This window comes from Manihot esculenta, chromosome 16, assembly GCF_001659605.2.
Source record: "Manihot esculenta cultivar AM560-2 chromosome 16, M.esculenta_v8, whole genome shotgun sequence".
Lineage (NCBI taxonomy): Eukaryota > Viridiplantae > Streptophyta > Magnoliopsida > Malpighiales > Euphorbiaceae > Manihot > Manihot esculenta.
This window is the reverse complement of record NC_035176.2, coordinates 32,724,582-32,738,009: the sequence shown is the minus strand read 5'-3', so window position 1 is coordinate 32,738,009 and position 13,428 is coordinate 32,724,582. Positions and strand designations below refer to the sequence as shown.

At 38.2% G+C, this 13,428-nt stretch overlaps 1 protein-coding gene across 11 annotated transcripts; it reads right to left on the bottom strand.

Annotated features, from left to right (window-relative positions):
• Nucleotides 1-3,893: 3,893 nt before the first annotated feature.
• On the bottom strand, nucleotides 3,894-8,006 carry LOC110604218 (pentatricopeptide repeat-containing protein At1g66345, mitochondrial). 11 transcript variants are annotated; one of them, XM_021742361.2, is made up of 4 exons: nucleotides 7,686-8,006; nucleotides 7,369-7,466; nucleotides 6,206-6,296; nucleotides 3,894-6,100 (listed from the first exon to the last, which is right to left on the bottom strand). In XM_021742361.2, the coding sequence occupies exon 4, from the start codon at nucleotides 6,084-6,086 to the stop codon at nucleotides 4,410-4,412; it is 1,677 nt and encodes a 558-aa protein (XP_021598053.1). In that variant the 5' UTR covers nucleotides 6,087-6,100; nucleotides 6,206-6,296; nucleotides 7,369-7,466; nucleotides 7,686-8,006; the 3' UTR covers nucleotides 3,894-4,409. The 11 variants fall into 11 exon arrangements, 4 of the variants coding, with proteins under 4 accessions (XP_021598053.1, XP_021598055.1, XP_021598054.1 ...); XM_021742363.2 differs by having other exon boundaries at nucleotides 7,369-7,448; XM_021742362.2 differs by lacking the exon at nucleotides 7,369-7,466.
• Between the last annotated feature and the right edge of the window lie 5,422 nt (nucleotides 8,007-13,428).

Below are 13,428 nucleotides of genomic sequence, written 5' to 3'. Positions count from 1 at the left end.
TAAAATCTAAGTTTTGATTTTTTTTAATAATAAAAGTACATGACACTAATTTATTTCAAAATATTTTTTTAAATAAATGCATTCTCGTACTATTTAAGAAAAGTTATTAAATAACTAAAGTAAAATAGTAATTTATTGAATATTTTACTATATAAATAATAATAATAATGGATTAGTCATGCTATCAACTATTTGTAAAAAATAAAAAATAATTTTAAAATATTATATATTTTAACGATTGTGATATAAAATTTCATAAAAACAAAGTTGCCCTTAATAAAATAATTAAGGGTAATTTTATTTTTTTTAATGAAAATTTAACATATAGTAAATAAATTTAAATTATAATTAGCAAAATATAATTATTTCAAAACTTTTTTTTACAATAGGAATTATTATGATTTATATAAGTTTAAATATTAAATAGATTTTAATAGTATAATTCCAATGTTCATTGCATAATTAATTCCAAAAATACATGATTGTAATCTGACACTTGAGGGCATAGTCAGCAATAAATTAAATAATTTTGAAAAATCATTGATAATATGATTAATTTGCTAAATTATTAGAATTTTTATAGTTAGTTCACACGTTTAATAGATTTAGTTAAAGCTTCCTTATACTTTTCTTGTTCTTTTTTCTTATACTCAAACTTATGCACTTTCCTGCAATATGCTGATCTATTTATTAATTTCTAATTTGAAGAAGAAACTTTCAAGTAAAGAAGTTGAGAAATGGAGAAAATTTTTAGATAAATTATTATCAAATTTTTGAATTTTTTTAAAATTAATTAGTTGGTCCATATTTTAAAATCACTTTTCTATATTTTATAAAATTTAACTCTTTAATTTTTCTATTAAGAAAATTGTTAGTTACTTTAATTATTTATATTTATACTATTTAATTCATCTTACTAAAATTAAAATAAATTCACTAATAATTTTTTTTAATAAAAAAATTAAAAAGTATAATTTTATAAAATAGAGGATGTTTTAATTTAAACATTTTAAAATAGAAATAAACTAGTAAATTTTCTGAAAATCTAAAGAGTTGTGGTAATGCTTCGAACTTTTTCTATGCAACAAAAACTAGTAAAATAGTAGGTTGATAAAACTATTGATTGGACAGGCCTTCCTGAGGGTATTCTCCAAAAAATTGTAGAATACATGACTCTCAATGATTAGCAAGGTATGCAAGCCAAGTAACTCGGTTGTAGCAGAGGTATGATCTCTTGTAAACAATCATGTGGGTCACCGTGGTTTGTCGTGGCAGGCGAGCGTACAAGCAAAATAAAGAACTTGCTTCAGCTTACCAGAGAAAAAGTCCTGTACTTGGAGATGCTCAAGTCATCTGATGTTTCCTCCACTGGTTTAATCATGTTTAAGGCCAACAAAGCTTATTATTCTTCAAAGCAGTAGCAGTTTCTTTGGTCTAAGAAAATTCCATTTAAATTACTTGGTAGAGTCCTGTGTTCAGGTTCTACTAGTCTTTGGAATTCTGAATGAGCCTCTGAGAACTACTGCCTTCAAGGTGTATGACTGGACTTGTGCCAGATAGCAGGGGTGAAAGTTGAGATTTGGGGAATGGGGTGTTGTCTGAAAATGATGATTGGGGCATTCTTAGACTAAAGAGTGGATGGGGAAATTTTACTTGTAGAGCAAAAGAGCCCTAGGCAGAACCTCATTGGATTTTTGCACCCATGCAATGGTACTATCCTTTCAAATTTCCTAATTAGTACGAAATTCTTACATACATCTAACTACATGTACTCGGCCAACAAATAAATAATAAATAAGTAAAATCATTGTATATTCCAATAGATAAATAATAAAAAGGCAAAAATCATAGTATGTGTTATATTTAATCACATCATAATGGTGGAATGCACATGCGTAGAATTTGTTTAAAAATTTACTTAATTAATTCTCATCACATACTCAGTTTCATAGTAAAGATCAGACTTTTAGTTATCAGAATTAAGAAATGCAAATTTTGTTTTATAATTTAATTACTTCCTTCTAATTCTCTCGTAGCATCATATTATGGCGCCCACTTCATTTGAATATTTGGCTGGCTTCTGAAAGGCTGAATTATTTATTCATGTAGTTTAACCAATAATGACTAATGTATTAATTTGTTTAGCCAATATTATAGCATTTGCTTGTTTATTGATTTAGGTCTAATGGGTTTGAATATGGAACAATTCCAACCAAGATAGAATTGAAAAGAGAAAAGGTAATTCACAGTAATAGAACAAGTGAGGACTCGAAATGGAAATTTATAGTTCTCTTTACTGCAATATACAGATACACAGCATTAGGTTTTTTCCCCTTGTTTTTCAATTCAGCGATTAGATTCTTGTACATTCAATACAAGCACAGTATTAGAAATCTCAATCTGGATATATATATATGCATATAACACCAAAATCAGATACCATTCTTAATCGTGTCCAGGCAATTAGCTCACCCATCGACGCTGCTACCGCTGACAACTTATCGGGGTGGCAGGCAGTCTGGCCATGAAATTATTGAGGGGCAAATCATCCTCTTGGTTAATATCATCCTGAAAATTAAGCGAGTAACTCGTAGGATCGTACTTAAAATCAGAGGAACAATAGCGCCTCCGGTTCTTGCCTCTTCTACCAATCAGGCCCCAACACTTGTCTCTGATCTCGAGATCCTGTGCCGTGGATTTGAACCAGGCGTAGGGAGATCTAGGAGTGTGAGTCTGTGACCTCCGTCCATCGCCGGAGGCAAGGGTGTAGGAGTCGGAGTGAGCAGCGAAGCAGCTAATGGAGGACTTGAGCCTGTCCTTGAGGGATGGAGAATGGCAATCGTTAATCATTAGGATCTGCATTTTTGTAGTAATGGTTGAATGTTTTAGAGAGAAAACTAAGGAAAGAGATGAGACGAGAGAGAGAGAGCGATGAGTTGGGGAATCAGAGAAGAGTGTGTATATATGAAGGTGTGGATAAGTATGTGGAGAAGAGGAGAAGAGAAACCGTGGGGCGTGCGTGGGAGCGGTTTGCCGTTAAAATACCCGTGTGAACGTGTCATTTCTGGCTTTAATTAGTTAATTTTTTTTTATGAGAATTAAGAAAAGAAAATAGAGTACTGATTTTATTTTCCTCTTAAACAAACAGCACAATTCATGGATGGAAACTGTCAATATGCGAGGAATCCACACCACGTGTTCTTAACTTGATGGTGCTTAAACTCGTAAGTCGGGCTATTCAACTTTATTATAAGACATGCACTGTGACTCCCGTGATTTGAAAACCTGATCCGAATCGATGGTGGCATAACATTAGAAATTTAAGGTTTTTTTTTAAAGATAAATTACAGAAATAATTATTAATATACTAAAATTATATATATAAGATAATGAAATTAAAAAATAATTTAAAATATTACAAATGAATTATTGAATTAATGATTATTTAACTGCAGTGATTAAAGTTATTGTTATTATAATTTTGGTTGATAATAGTTCTAAGTCATTATTTATACTAATATAATAAAGTAAAAGAGTTTCTTTCATATAATAATTTGGATTGATTACTCTTAACAACATTATCAAATGTTGACGAAGCTCACATGGTTGGTCTTGTAGACATAATATCCAAAGGCGTCAATATCAAGTACTAGCAAATTTTTTAAATTTTTTTAAAGAGAGAACCGGTTTGATTTGAAATACCCATTCCAAACTAATCACTTCTCATTGATAAATATTGAACGGATGAATTTCAAAGTTTATCAGTTGAATTTAATTAAGCTCTATTTATTTGAAAAAATAACTCATCCCATAAAATACTACGATTTCTGTAAGCTTATAAAAGTTAGGATTTGCACAAGCGAAAACTAAATTACACTATTTTACTGATAAGATTTGCGCAAGTAAAAACAAAATCATATTATTTTTAATGTTAAGAGGAATGTTAGGGATGTGAGGAAAGTGAGTAAACAAAGTCAGGCTAAGGAACTCAATTTGTTCAAAGAGAATCAGCTGATGCTTCACTCGTCGTGAAGCTTTGTTCAATTTAGTCCCTACTGGTGCTTCATGATAAATAATTCAGAATTTCCTCACTTTCTCGATACACACCACCAATCAAGCAACTGTGTTTACATTTGTAATATACAGTATTCAGCTTAGAGCTCTGGTACTACTTGCATTTACCCGTAATGGAACACAAGGAAAATGAACAAACTTACAGATATACTGGTGTGGATGATGACTTCACTTGCAACTATACATGCACATGTACAATCAGCTGGGTCGACAGAGTATTCCTTCTAGCATTCCGGCCTTCTCTAGTCTGATTAACAAATCAATACTAATTAAAATTGTTTCTATTTCTTGTAGTTGTTCACCAATATATGCAATCGCTACAAGATCCTGGCTAATTAACAAAACTCAATGCCAGCACCAAAATTGTATGAGCGACAAGGGTTCAATCCTTTAGAAATCATCTCATTGTAAAGGTGATGAGCCCTGGCCTTATCACCCTTCTCAAAGTGACCAGTAATCAGTGCATCGTAGATCTCCTCACTTGGATCTAGGCAACGGCCTTTCATAATTCTCAAGTACTTTTCCGCTTGCTCTGGCTTTCCACAATGACACAGAATTCTAATCAAGGAAGTGAAAGCAAGCAACCCAGGATTTAGTGCTCGATACTCCATTTCATAGTAGAGTTTGAGAACTTCCTGAATCTGGTTGTCTCTTGCATAACCAGCAATAAGATGAGAGTATGTGATCTCGTTCGGTAAGAAACCATTATCTAATAAACGAGTTAGCATTGCATTCACTTTCTTCACTTCACCAGTTTCACATAGCTTTGCTACCATCTTATTAAAAGCCATGAGGCTAGGAACGAGTCCTCTCTCAATCATCTTCTCACAGTAACTAAAACTTTCTTCTGCTCTTCCCAACTTAGCAAAACCCTCGATCACAAAGTTGTAGGTCTCATCATATGGCTTCAAACCCATGTTTTCCATTTCCTCAAACAACTGATTTGCTTCTTCAAATTTTCCTCCATTACAATAAGCACCTATGAATGAAGTATACACAAATGAATTTGCACTGAAACCCCGTTTAAGCATTTCCTCATACACCTCCATTGCTGAGTCCAAATTCCCAAGCCTCACTCTAGCATAAACAATCAAAGAGAAAGCAATGGCATCAAGAATCATGTTCTTTTGCAGCATCAACTTCAATAAAGCCATAGCAACTTCAATTTTTCCTTCCTCAAGGATCCTAAGGACAAGACAAACATTAACAATCACTAAAGGGGAGCATCTCTTTCTGTGGATCTTATCCAATATTTCCACATATATTTGTAACTTCCCTTCCTTGCATAAAGCATTGGTCATGATTCTGATTGTTGCTTCATTTGGATAAATTCTTCTTTGAACCATATGCTCATAAATCTTCCATACCAGAGGGCTTTTATCAGATTTTTGAACCACATGAATCAAAATGTTAAAACTTGTCAGGCTCACAGAGAAACCTTGCTCTGCCAAGTAGCAGCAAACTTCAAAGCCAATCTCAAACAGTCTTCGTTTAGCATAAGCCTGAACCAACAAGTTAAATACCAGTGGACTTGAGACAGTAATCTTATAACTATTAAGCAAGGACTCCACAATTAAAAATTTTGAAGAATCTCCTACTCTTCTCTTCAAAACAGATTCAAGCAATGCTTGAGCATCCATAAGCAGTTGTGCTCGAACTAATATATTGACCATCAGACAATAAGTCTGAACCTCATGAACGAAGTTCTTTCTCTGAGCTGACCAATGGAAGAAACCCAGTGCCCTTTTTGCATCAGTTGGTTCCTTCAATTCCAGCAATACATTTTCAACAAGCAAATAATTAAGCTCAACATAATCAAAATTTCTACTCAGAATGTCCCAGCTGTTGCCTCTCCTTAATGAATCACATATGGCATTTACAACTGTATTTGCATCACTAGTAAGGAACCGATTTACCAATAACCGAGGGCTATATAGGCATGAATTGCCAGAATTCTTAACTGACCTCGAGAGCAAATATGGAATAATTTTATGCACTAGAGTCATGACCATTGAAAATGTTTTACCTATTGAATCAGGACAGAAGTTAGGATAAACATGCGCTTAAAAACTAGACAAAGATTAGTAATTCATATGCTTAAAAATTTCAAGGTACTAACTAGTAGCACTACCTTGACAAAAAATTGCAAAAGAGCTACACCATTTCTGTTACTGACTATCGGGTAAACAGAAACATAATAGTTCAGCATCCACAAAGATAAACTGCAACAGTAAGATCAAATACATCAACACAACATGAAAGATTAAATTGCACCGACTTAAACACATTTTTATCTAAACAAACATCAAATTTACAATTTACATTTCACAATTCTACAAATCTACAAATATAGTCACAAATCTTCTATTCAAGATGCAGCGCAGATGCGAGTAAACTTTTACAGATCTGCAAAGCTTGTGGAGCCTTTGAATCTTCAAACCAGGGGACTGTGGCTGGAAGGTTGGGACCCGGGAAGCCTTCTGAAAGCTCACAAATCTTAGTCCTTTAGTCTGCATCACATCAGTCCCTTGCGTGATCACTGATAGGAGTCGGACTCGAGAGAAAAACTGAGGAAGAAGAAAAGGAAGAAGGGAAGGAGACTGGAAATGCAGAGAGAGTGAAGAAACAACAGAAGAAAAGAAATACAGGGACTAATGGTCAATAGTCACCGCTACCTTGGAAAGAAAATAACCAATGAGAGTAGAAAAGTGGCATCTCTCACCTAGGAAAATATATATATCATCTACAACCAAATTCCTCCCCCTCCACCACTGCAGAATCAGAATCAAGCTTTCCCCTCTAGGATGGAGTGCTTTTGTTGGGTTGTTCCTTCACCAGAAAAGGGTAGACATGAAGAGGAAAAGGCTAGCAACTAGTGGTGATTTGCTTTGATCTCTTCTCTAATCCTAAGTATTGATTATTTTTATCTCCTTAATTTTGATTCTACAATGGTTTTTGGGTTTTAATGGGTTGGTCTCATATATAAACCGGAGATTTCCCATTTTTAACACACTCAACCTGCAGAAAACATGCCATCCTGGCCTACACAGACATTTAAAAAATATCTTCCCTTCCCCATTATCATCTTCATTTATTCAAGTCAAGAGAAGAAAAACTTTAACAAAGCCTACTTCAAGTCTGAACCTAGAAACACATTCTATTATTTTAAAATAATTCAATAAAATGACCAAAAATTTAAAATGATTCTGCTTTGAATACGATCAAGCCAGATAAAGTGAAGACATGCTAAATGAACCCAATGAATCAAAATTTACAGTAAAACAGTGGCATTACCATATCTAGCGCATAATCACAAAAGCATAACTAGCCCATTCAAACAGAGACAGTAAGCCAACACTGGTGAAATGCTAATCCTGCAGCAAACTCGGGAGCTGAAATTACGGCACAGAAGGAAAACTTAAAAGACAACAAAAACCTCATTTCGCAATAACTATATCACAACACTACCATATAGATCAGCAACGCAAATTCAATGACATGTAACTAAACAATCTCAAAAAGGAGCATTATAAAACAGTAAATTAAAAGGACAAACTCAGATTTGCAGAACCACAGTCCATGGGAACCAAATGCAAGGATTTGAAATATACCCAGAGCCAAATGTGTGGCTTGAACAGGTACCAAGCTGAGTTGGAGAAGCAGCTGATCTGGAGCGCAGAGAAGGGGTAGCATTCGAGGGAAGCTGGGGCTGTTGCGTCGATGGAGATGGCACCCGGGTCTCCTGGTCACTTCAATCGAGAGATGGGGAGGCGCTGACGTCGCTGGATCAAACTCTGTGGAGGCTACGGAAACTCGAAATTGAAAATGGAACCGGCGTTGAGTGCGTGGGGAATACTGAAATTTGTTTGTTGGGGGGGAAGAGATGAGCGTGGGTTTTGGGTGGACATGGGGCTGAGAGGATGGTTTTAGGATTATTTTGTTTGGATATAAGTCCAATTAAACTATAACTTAATTATCTGCTCAAAAAAAAATTATAACTTAATTAAAATTTAATTGATGTTAAATAAAAGAGTTAATTAGATTTATTTTTATTTATTTTTGAATAAATTATATTTTAATTTTTAAATTTTAATTTAATTAATAGATTAATTTAAAGTCTCTCTGTTTGGGAATATCGGTCTTACCTCTCTGGTAAGTTTTCTAGGTTTTTTAAGGCTTCTCTATGGCATCTGAAGAAGACACGGTTTCTGTGGAGATGGCGGGTCTTTCGGTCGACGGTGATGCGGAGGGTGAAGACGGCTTGGTCTTCGGAATCGACGATGGTGTACTCGACCAGGATGACCTGTCATTGTGTCTAGTGGGGCGGTTCTTAACAAGTCGACCTATCAACTTCAATGCGATGGAGCACACCTTGGCGGCGCTTTGGCAGTCATTTGAGCAAGTCTCTGTCCGTCGGGAGGAGGGTGATCGGTATGTATTTCAGTTCTATCATTCAGTCGATGTGCAGAGAGTTCTGGATATGGGACCCGATCACAAGAAGGTCATTGGGGAGAGGTCCTCTGCGGTACACGGTTCAAGCAGTGCAGGTAGTAATCAGTCAAAAAACGGAGTAGCGGCGGGTCCTGGGGTTCAGGCCCGCCGATCACAATGAGTTGTATTAGTTGGAACTGTCGTGGGCTTGGCAACCCACGAGTAGTTCAGGCCCTGAAAGAGATGATCAGGGTTAAGAGGCCAAACTTTCTTTTCTTGATTGAAACTTTATGTGGTTCTGCTAAGGTGAATGAGATAAAAGGTTTGTTGGGCTTTGATGATTTTTTCAGTGTGGATAGTTTGGGTCATAGCGGAGGGTTGGCTTTATTGTGGAGGTCAGTCTCTTCTATCTCTCTCTTAAGTTCATCGCAACATCATATTGATACAGAAATCTGCATGGATGGTGTTGGTTCTTGGCGCTTGACAGGGTATTATGGTGAAGCTGATCGTGGCTCTCGCCACTTGTCTTGGCAGAGACTGCGTATGCTGGCATCTCATCTTGAAGCTCCCTAGGTGTGTTTGGGTGACTTCAATGATATTCTTTCTCCATCTGAGAAGCGAGGTGGTCGACCCCAACCTCCACGCTTGATCAATGGGTTTCGAAAGGCTCTTTGTGATTCTGGTCTTATGGAATTTCCTATGACAGGATACCCGTTCACGTGGGAGCATAGCAGAAACAGTGGTAGTTGGGTGGAATCTAAGTTGGATCGTGTTCTTACTAATGCTCAATGGCGTGCCAGGTTCTCTAATTCTTCAGCTGAAGTGATGGGTTTCTCTACATCTGACCATCTGCCTATCCTACTTGTAGTTAAATGTTTTGTGGAACAACGTCATGCTCACCGGTTTCGTTTTGAGAATACGTGGCTACGTGAGACCGGTTGCCGGAATCTTATTTTTGATATTTGGCAGTTTTCTTCTAACATGGATGCTGCGGGTAAGCTTGAGGCTTGTCGTTCTGCTCTCAAATCTTGGGGTATAAATCTTCGTCTTAAGCACAAAGTGGAGATGGATGAGTGCCTTGCTATCATGTCCCGTTTACGTGGCTCTCGCCTACAGGAACATATAATTGAGTTTTTACGAGCTAAAGCCCGCTTCTTTCACCTCCTAAATCTCCGTGAGATCTTCTGGAAGCAGCGGGCCAAGCAATTTTGGCTTAAGGAGGGTGATGCTAATACTCGTTTTTTTCCACCAGTATACCAGTGCTCGAAAAAGGAAAAACACGATTGTCAAACTGCTGGATGATTCAAATGTATGGCGGGACAGGAATTCGGGGTTGGAGGGTGTGATGACTGATTACTTTATGACTCTTTTTACTTCCCACAGTTGTAATTCTGAACATGTTTTGCAGTGTGTCCCGACGTTGGTATCACAGGATCATAATGCTTCTCTCTTAGCGCCATACAGTTGTGATGAGGTAAGGTCTGCAGCCTTTTCCATGAAAATTGACAAATCCCCTGGGCTAGATGGTTTCAATCCTGGTTTTTTCCAGCAGTATTGGGATATTATAGGAGATGATGTATCTAGTTTTTGCATTGAGTGTCTGCATTCTGGGTCTATTCCTCTGAAGTTGAATGAGACGGCTTTAGTTTTGATTCCAAAGAAGTTTGTGCCTGAGCGAATGAGCGACTTGCGTCCTATAGCCCTCTGCAATGTGGTCTATAAGATCATCACTAAGATGATAGTTAATCGGCTTAAGTCCCTTCTGCCCACCATCATCTCGGAGAGTCAGAGTGCTTTTATTGCTGGTCGAAGTATTCAAGATAATATAATCTTAGCTTTTGAGGCCTTGCATGGTTTTAAAGTGCATCAAAGGAAAAAAGAGTTTTCTGGGGCCCTCAAAATGGATATCAGCAAGGCCTATGATAGACTTGAGTGGGGTTTCATTCGGGATATGCTTCTTCGGCTGGGTTTTGCGCAACAATGGGTTGCTTTGCTGTTCTCTTGTATCTCCACTGTTCGTTATTGGATCCTGCATGATAGCAAGGAGTTAGGCCCTATTGTTCCTACAAGGGGATTGAGGCAAGGAGACCCCTTATCGCCGTACTTATTTATTCTTTGTGCTGAGGGGCTTTCCCGTCTCCTGCAAAATTGTATAAGCAGTGGAAGCCTTCATGGGTATAGGGTTTCTCGGGGTGGCCCGCATATTTCTCACCTTTTTTTCGCAGATGATAGCTTGATCTTCTTCCGAGCAAGTGTTCAGAAGGCTTTGGAACTCAAGCGTATCCTTCGCATGTATGAAAATGCGTCTGGACAGGTGATAAACCTTCAGAAATCATCTATCTCCTTTAGTAGGTACACTCCTGTGGCTCTTCGGGACTCTGTATGCTCAGTACTTCAGGTTGAGGAGAAACCAGATTTTGAAAATTATTTAGGACTTCTGTGATACCCGGCTAGACTCCGGTATCGGAATTCCTACCGTCCGGTGGAATTACAAATGTCGGAAACCTCTAGAAGGGTAAAACCAGGTTTTTATGAAATGTTTTCATGTTTTTAATGATTTTAAGTATGAAATTTAATGAGTTTTTACATGAAAAATCTTTGGAGGAAAACCCAGGTTCGGCCGCCGAAAGGCAAGTTCGGCCGCCGAACATGCATGCGTTTTGGAGGCACGTTAGGCCCCCGAAAGCATGAGTGAGGGAAGTCCAGGTTCGGCCGCCGAACCTCATGTTCGGCCGCCGAACATGGCATGCATGCGGAGGCACATTCGGCCCCCGAACGTGGTTTGGCCAGCCACTATAAAAGGGTCCCTTAGCCGAAAACGGGCGAGCTTTTCCCCATTTTCGGCCAAGGTGAGCTTTCCGCCGCCCCTCACCCATTTTTGATGTTCTTCCTCTAAATCTTTCAAGGTTTTCACTTGTTTTCACTTGGTTTTGAAGATTTAAGCTTTTGAAACAAGTTTTGGAGCTTTGGGAACTCAGGAGCTCATTTTCGTGGATCTCCAAGTTTAGGTCGTCTCCCTCTCGATCTTCAAGAGGTAAGAGCCGATCTTAAGCTCCTTATGTGTTTTAACTAAGTTTTATGCAAGATCTATGGGTAGAAATGCATGTTAGGGTATATGTTGAGTTTATGGGTTTTGATGCTTTGATGAACAATGTAGCTTGTTTATGTGTTGTTGGAAGTGTTGTAGATGGGGTATAGGATAGTTTGAGACCCCTAGGTGTAATGTATGTGAGGTATGCATGTTTTAGAACAAGTTTATGCATGATTTGAGCTTGGGAGGCAAAATGTGCATAGAGGAGCTGAGTTTCTGCCCTTCGGGAGAAGCTCAGGTTCGGCCGCCGAAGTGACTTTCGGCCGCCGAACCCTCTTTTGTGGAGGCAGCATTCGGCTGCCGAAGTTGCCCCCGAAAAGAGACTTTCGTCTCTGTCTGGGACTTTCGGCCACCGAAGGTGCCGCCGAAAGTGCCTGACTTTCGGATCTGTCCAGGACTTTCGGCCGCCGAAGGTGCCGCCGAAAGTGCCCTGTTCAGCCATTTCATGCATATTTCTATGTGATGTTTTCCTGATGTTTTAGGGGGTTTTTGGGGAGTTTATTAGAGTTATGTTTATGTATGATTGGTCCCTCATTGGAGTCCACCTGTGTAGGTTCGGACCCGAGGAACCGAGGACCTCAGCAGTGAGACAGCTGCTTCAGAGTCTGTAGAGCTTCAGCCAGAGGTGAGTGGAATGAACCTTAAGTTTTTAAATAAATGAAATATAACTTTTGGAGCATGTTCATGCATCATATATGCCATGTGATATCTTAGGTTGTTTGCATTAGTATTCACGAATATGTTGCATTGCATAATATGATGTGGATGCGGATTGGCTATTGGATGATCCTTTAGTCCTCCTATGGTATGATATGATGATGATGATACGGTATGGATTGCCAGTGAGGCCCATTCTACGCCCCTGGACTATGTTAAAAGAAAGACCAGTGAGGCCCATTCTACGCCCCTGGCATATCGGAATGTTATGTTATGTTATGTATGTAAGAGAAAGACCAGTGAGGCCCATTCTACGCCCCTGGCACGATTGGACTATGTTGAGGACTATAGGTGACAATACCATCCTTATGTGATATGTTTGTGATGTGTTGCATTTCATGGAAGCATGAACTATTTAATATATGTTTTTCTCTATTCTGCTCACTGGGCTTTATAGCTCACCCCTCTCCCCTAACCCCAGATGTGCAGGTACAGGGTAGACCAGGAGGTTAGCCAGAGTATGAAGTGATGTTATGTAATAGTTAGATTGTGGACATGAAAATTGTATTATGATGTAATGTAAAAGAGTTTTAAGTTATGTTATGTAATTTGAATGTTGAGGATAGAGTTGTGCTTGACCAATACAGATTGTTAATCCCACTTGTATGTACATGGTCCTTATGTTATGAGATATGAGGTTATGCTTCAACCAAGCTTATGTATGATGAGATACCCCATTGGAGCATTTGATGAGGGCTCCAGTGGAGGTTTATGTTATGTTTATGTTTATGTACAGGTTGAGCTTGGTTGTTATATGAAAATGTTTACAGGTTTATGAGTATTGTTGATCATGTATGGGATTAAGCAGGATTACAGGTTATGTTAGGCTTGCTACGGGTCCCGGCGGCCTTACGCCGATCTGGATCCTAGCGCCGGTAGCGGTCTGGATTTCCGGGCTGTTACAACTTCCTTCTCATGTTGGGAATAATAAGAGGGAAGTGTTCAGTTTTGTTAAGGATAGATTGTGGAAAAGGCTGAATTCTTGGAAGCATCGGGCACTGTCTCAAGCAGGTAAGGAGGTTCTCTTGAAAACAGTCCTCCAAGCTTTGCCAAACTATGTGATGAGCTTATTTTTACTTCCTCGGACTCTTTGTGATGAACTGCAACGCATGATG

What these genes read in the sequence shown, in the direction of transcription:
- LOC110604218 (XM_021742360.2), bottom strand. Translation starts at nt 7,767, where the DNA reads ATGCTACCCCTTCTCTGCGCTCCAGATCAGCTGCTTCTCCAACTCAGC. An exon ending in AGCCACACATTTGGCTCTGG is followed by an intron (nt 6,101 to 7,685) that starts GTATATTTCAAA and finishes CTGATTCAATAG; the next exon opens with GTAAAACATTTTCAATGGTC.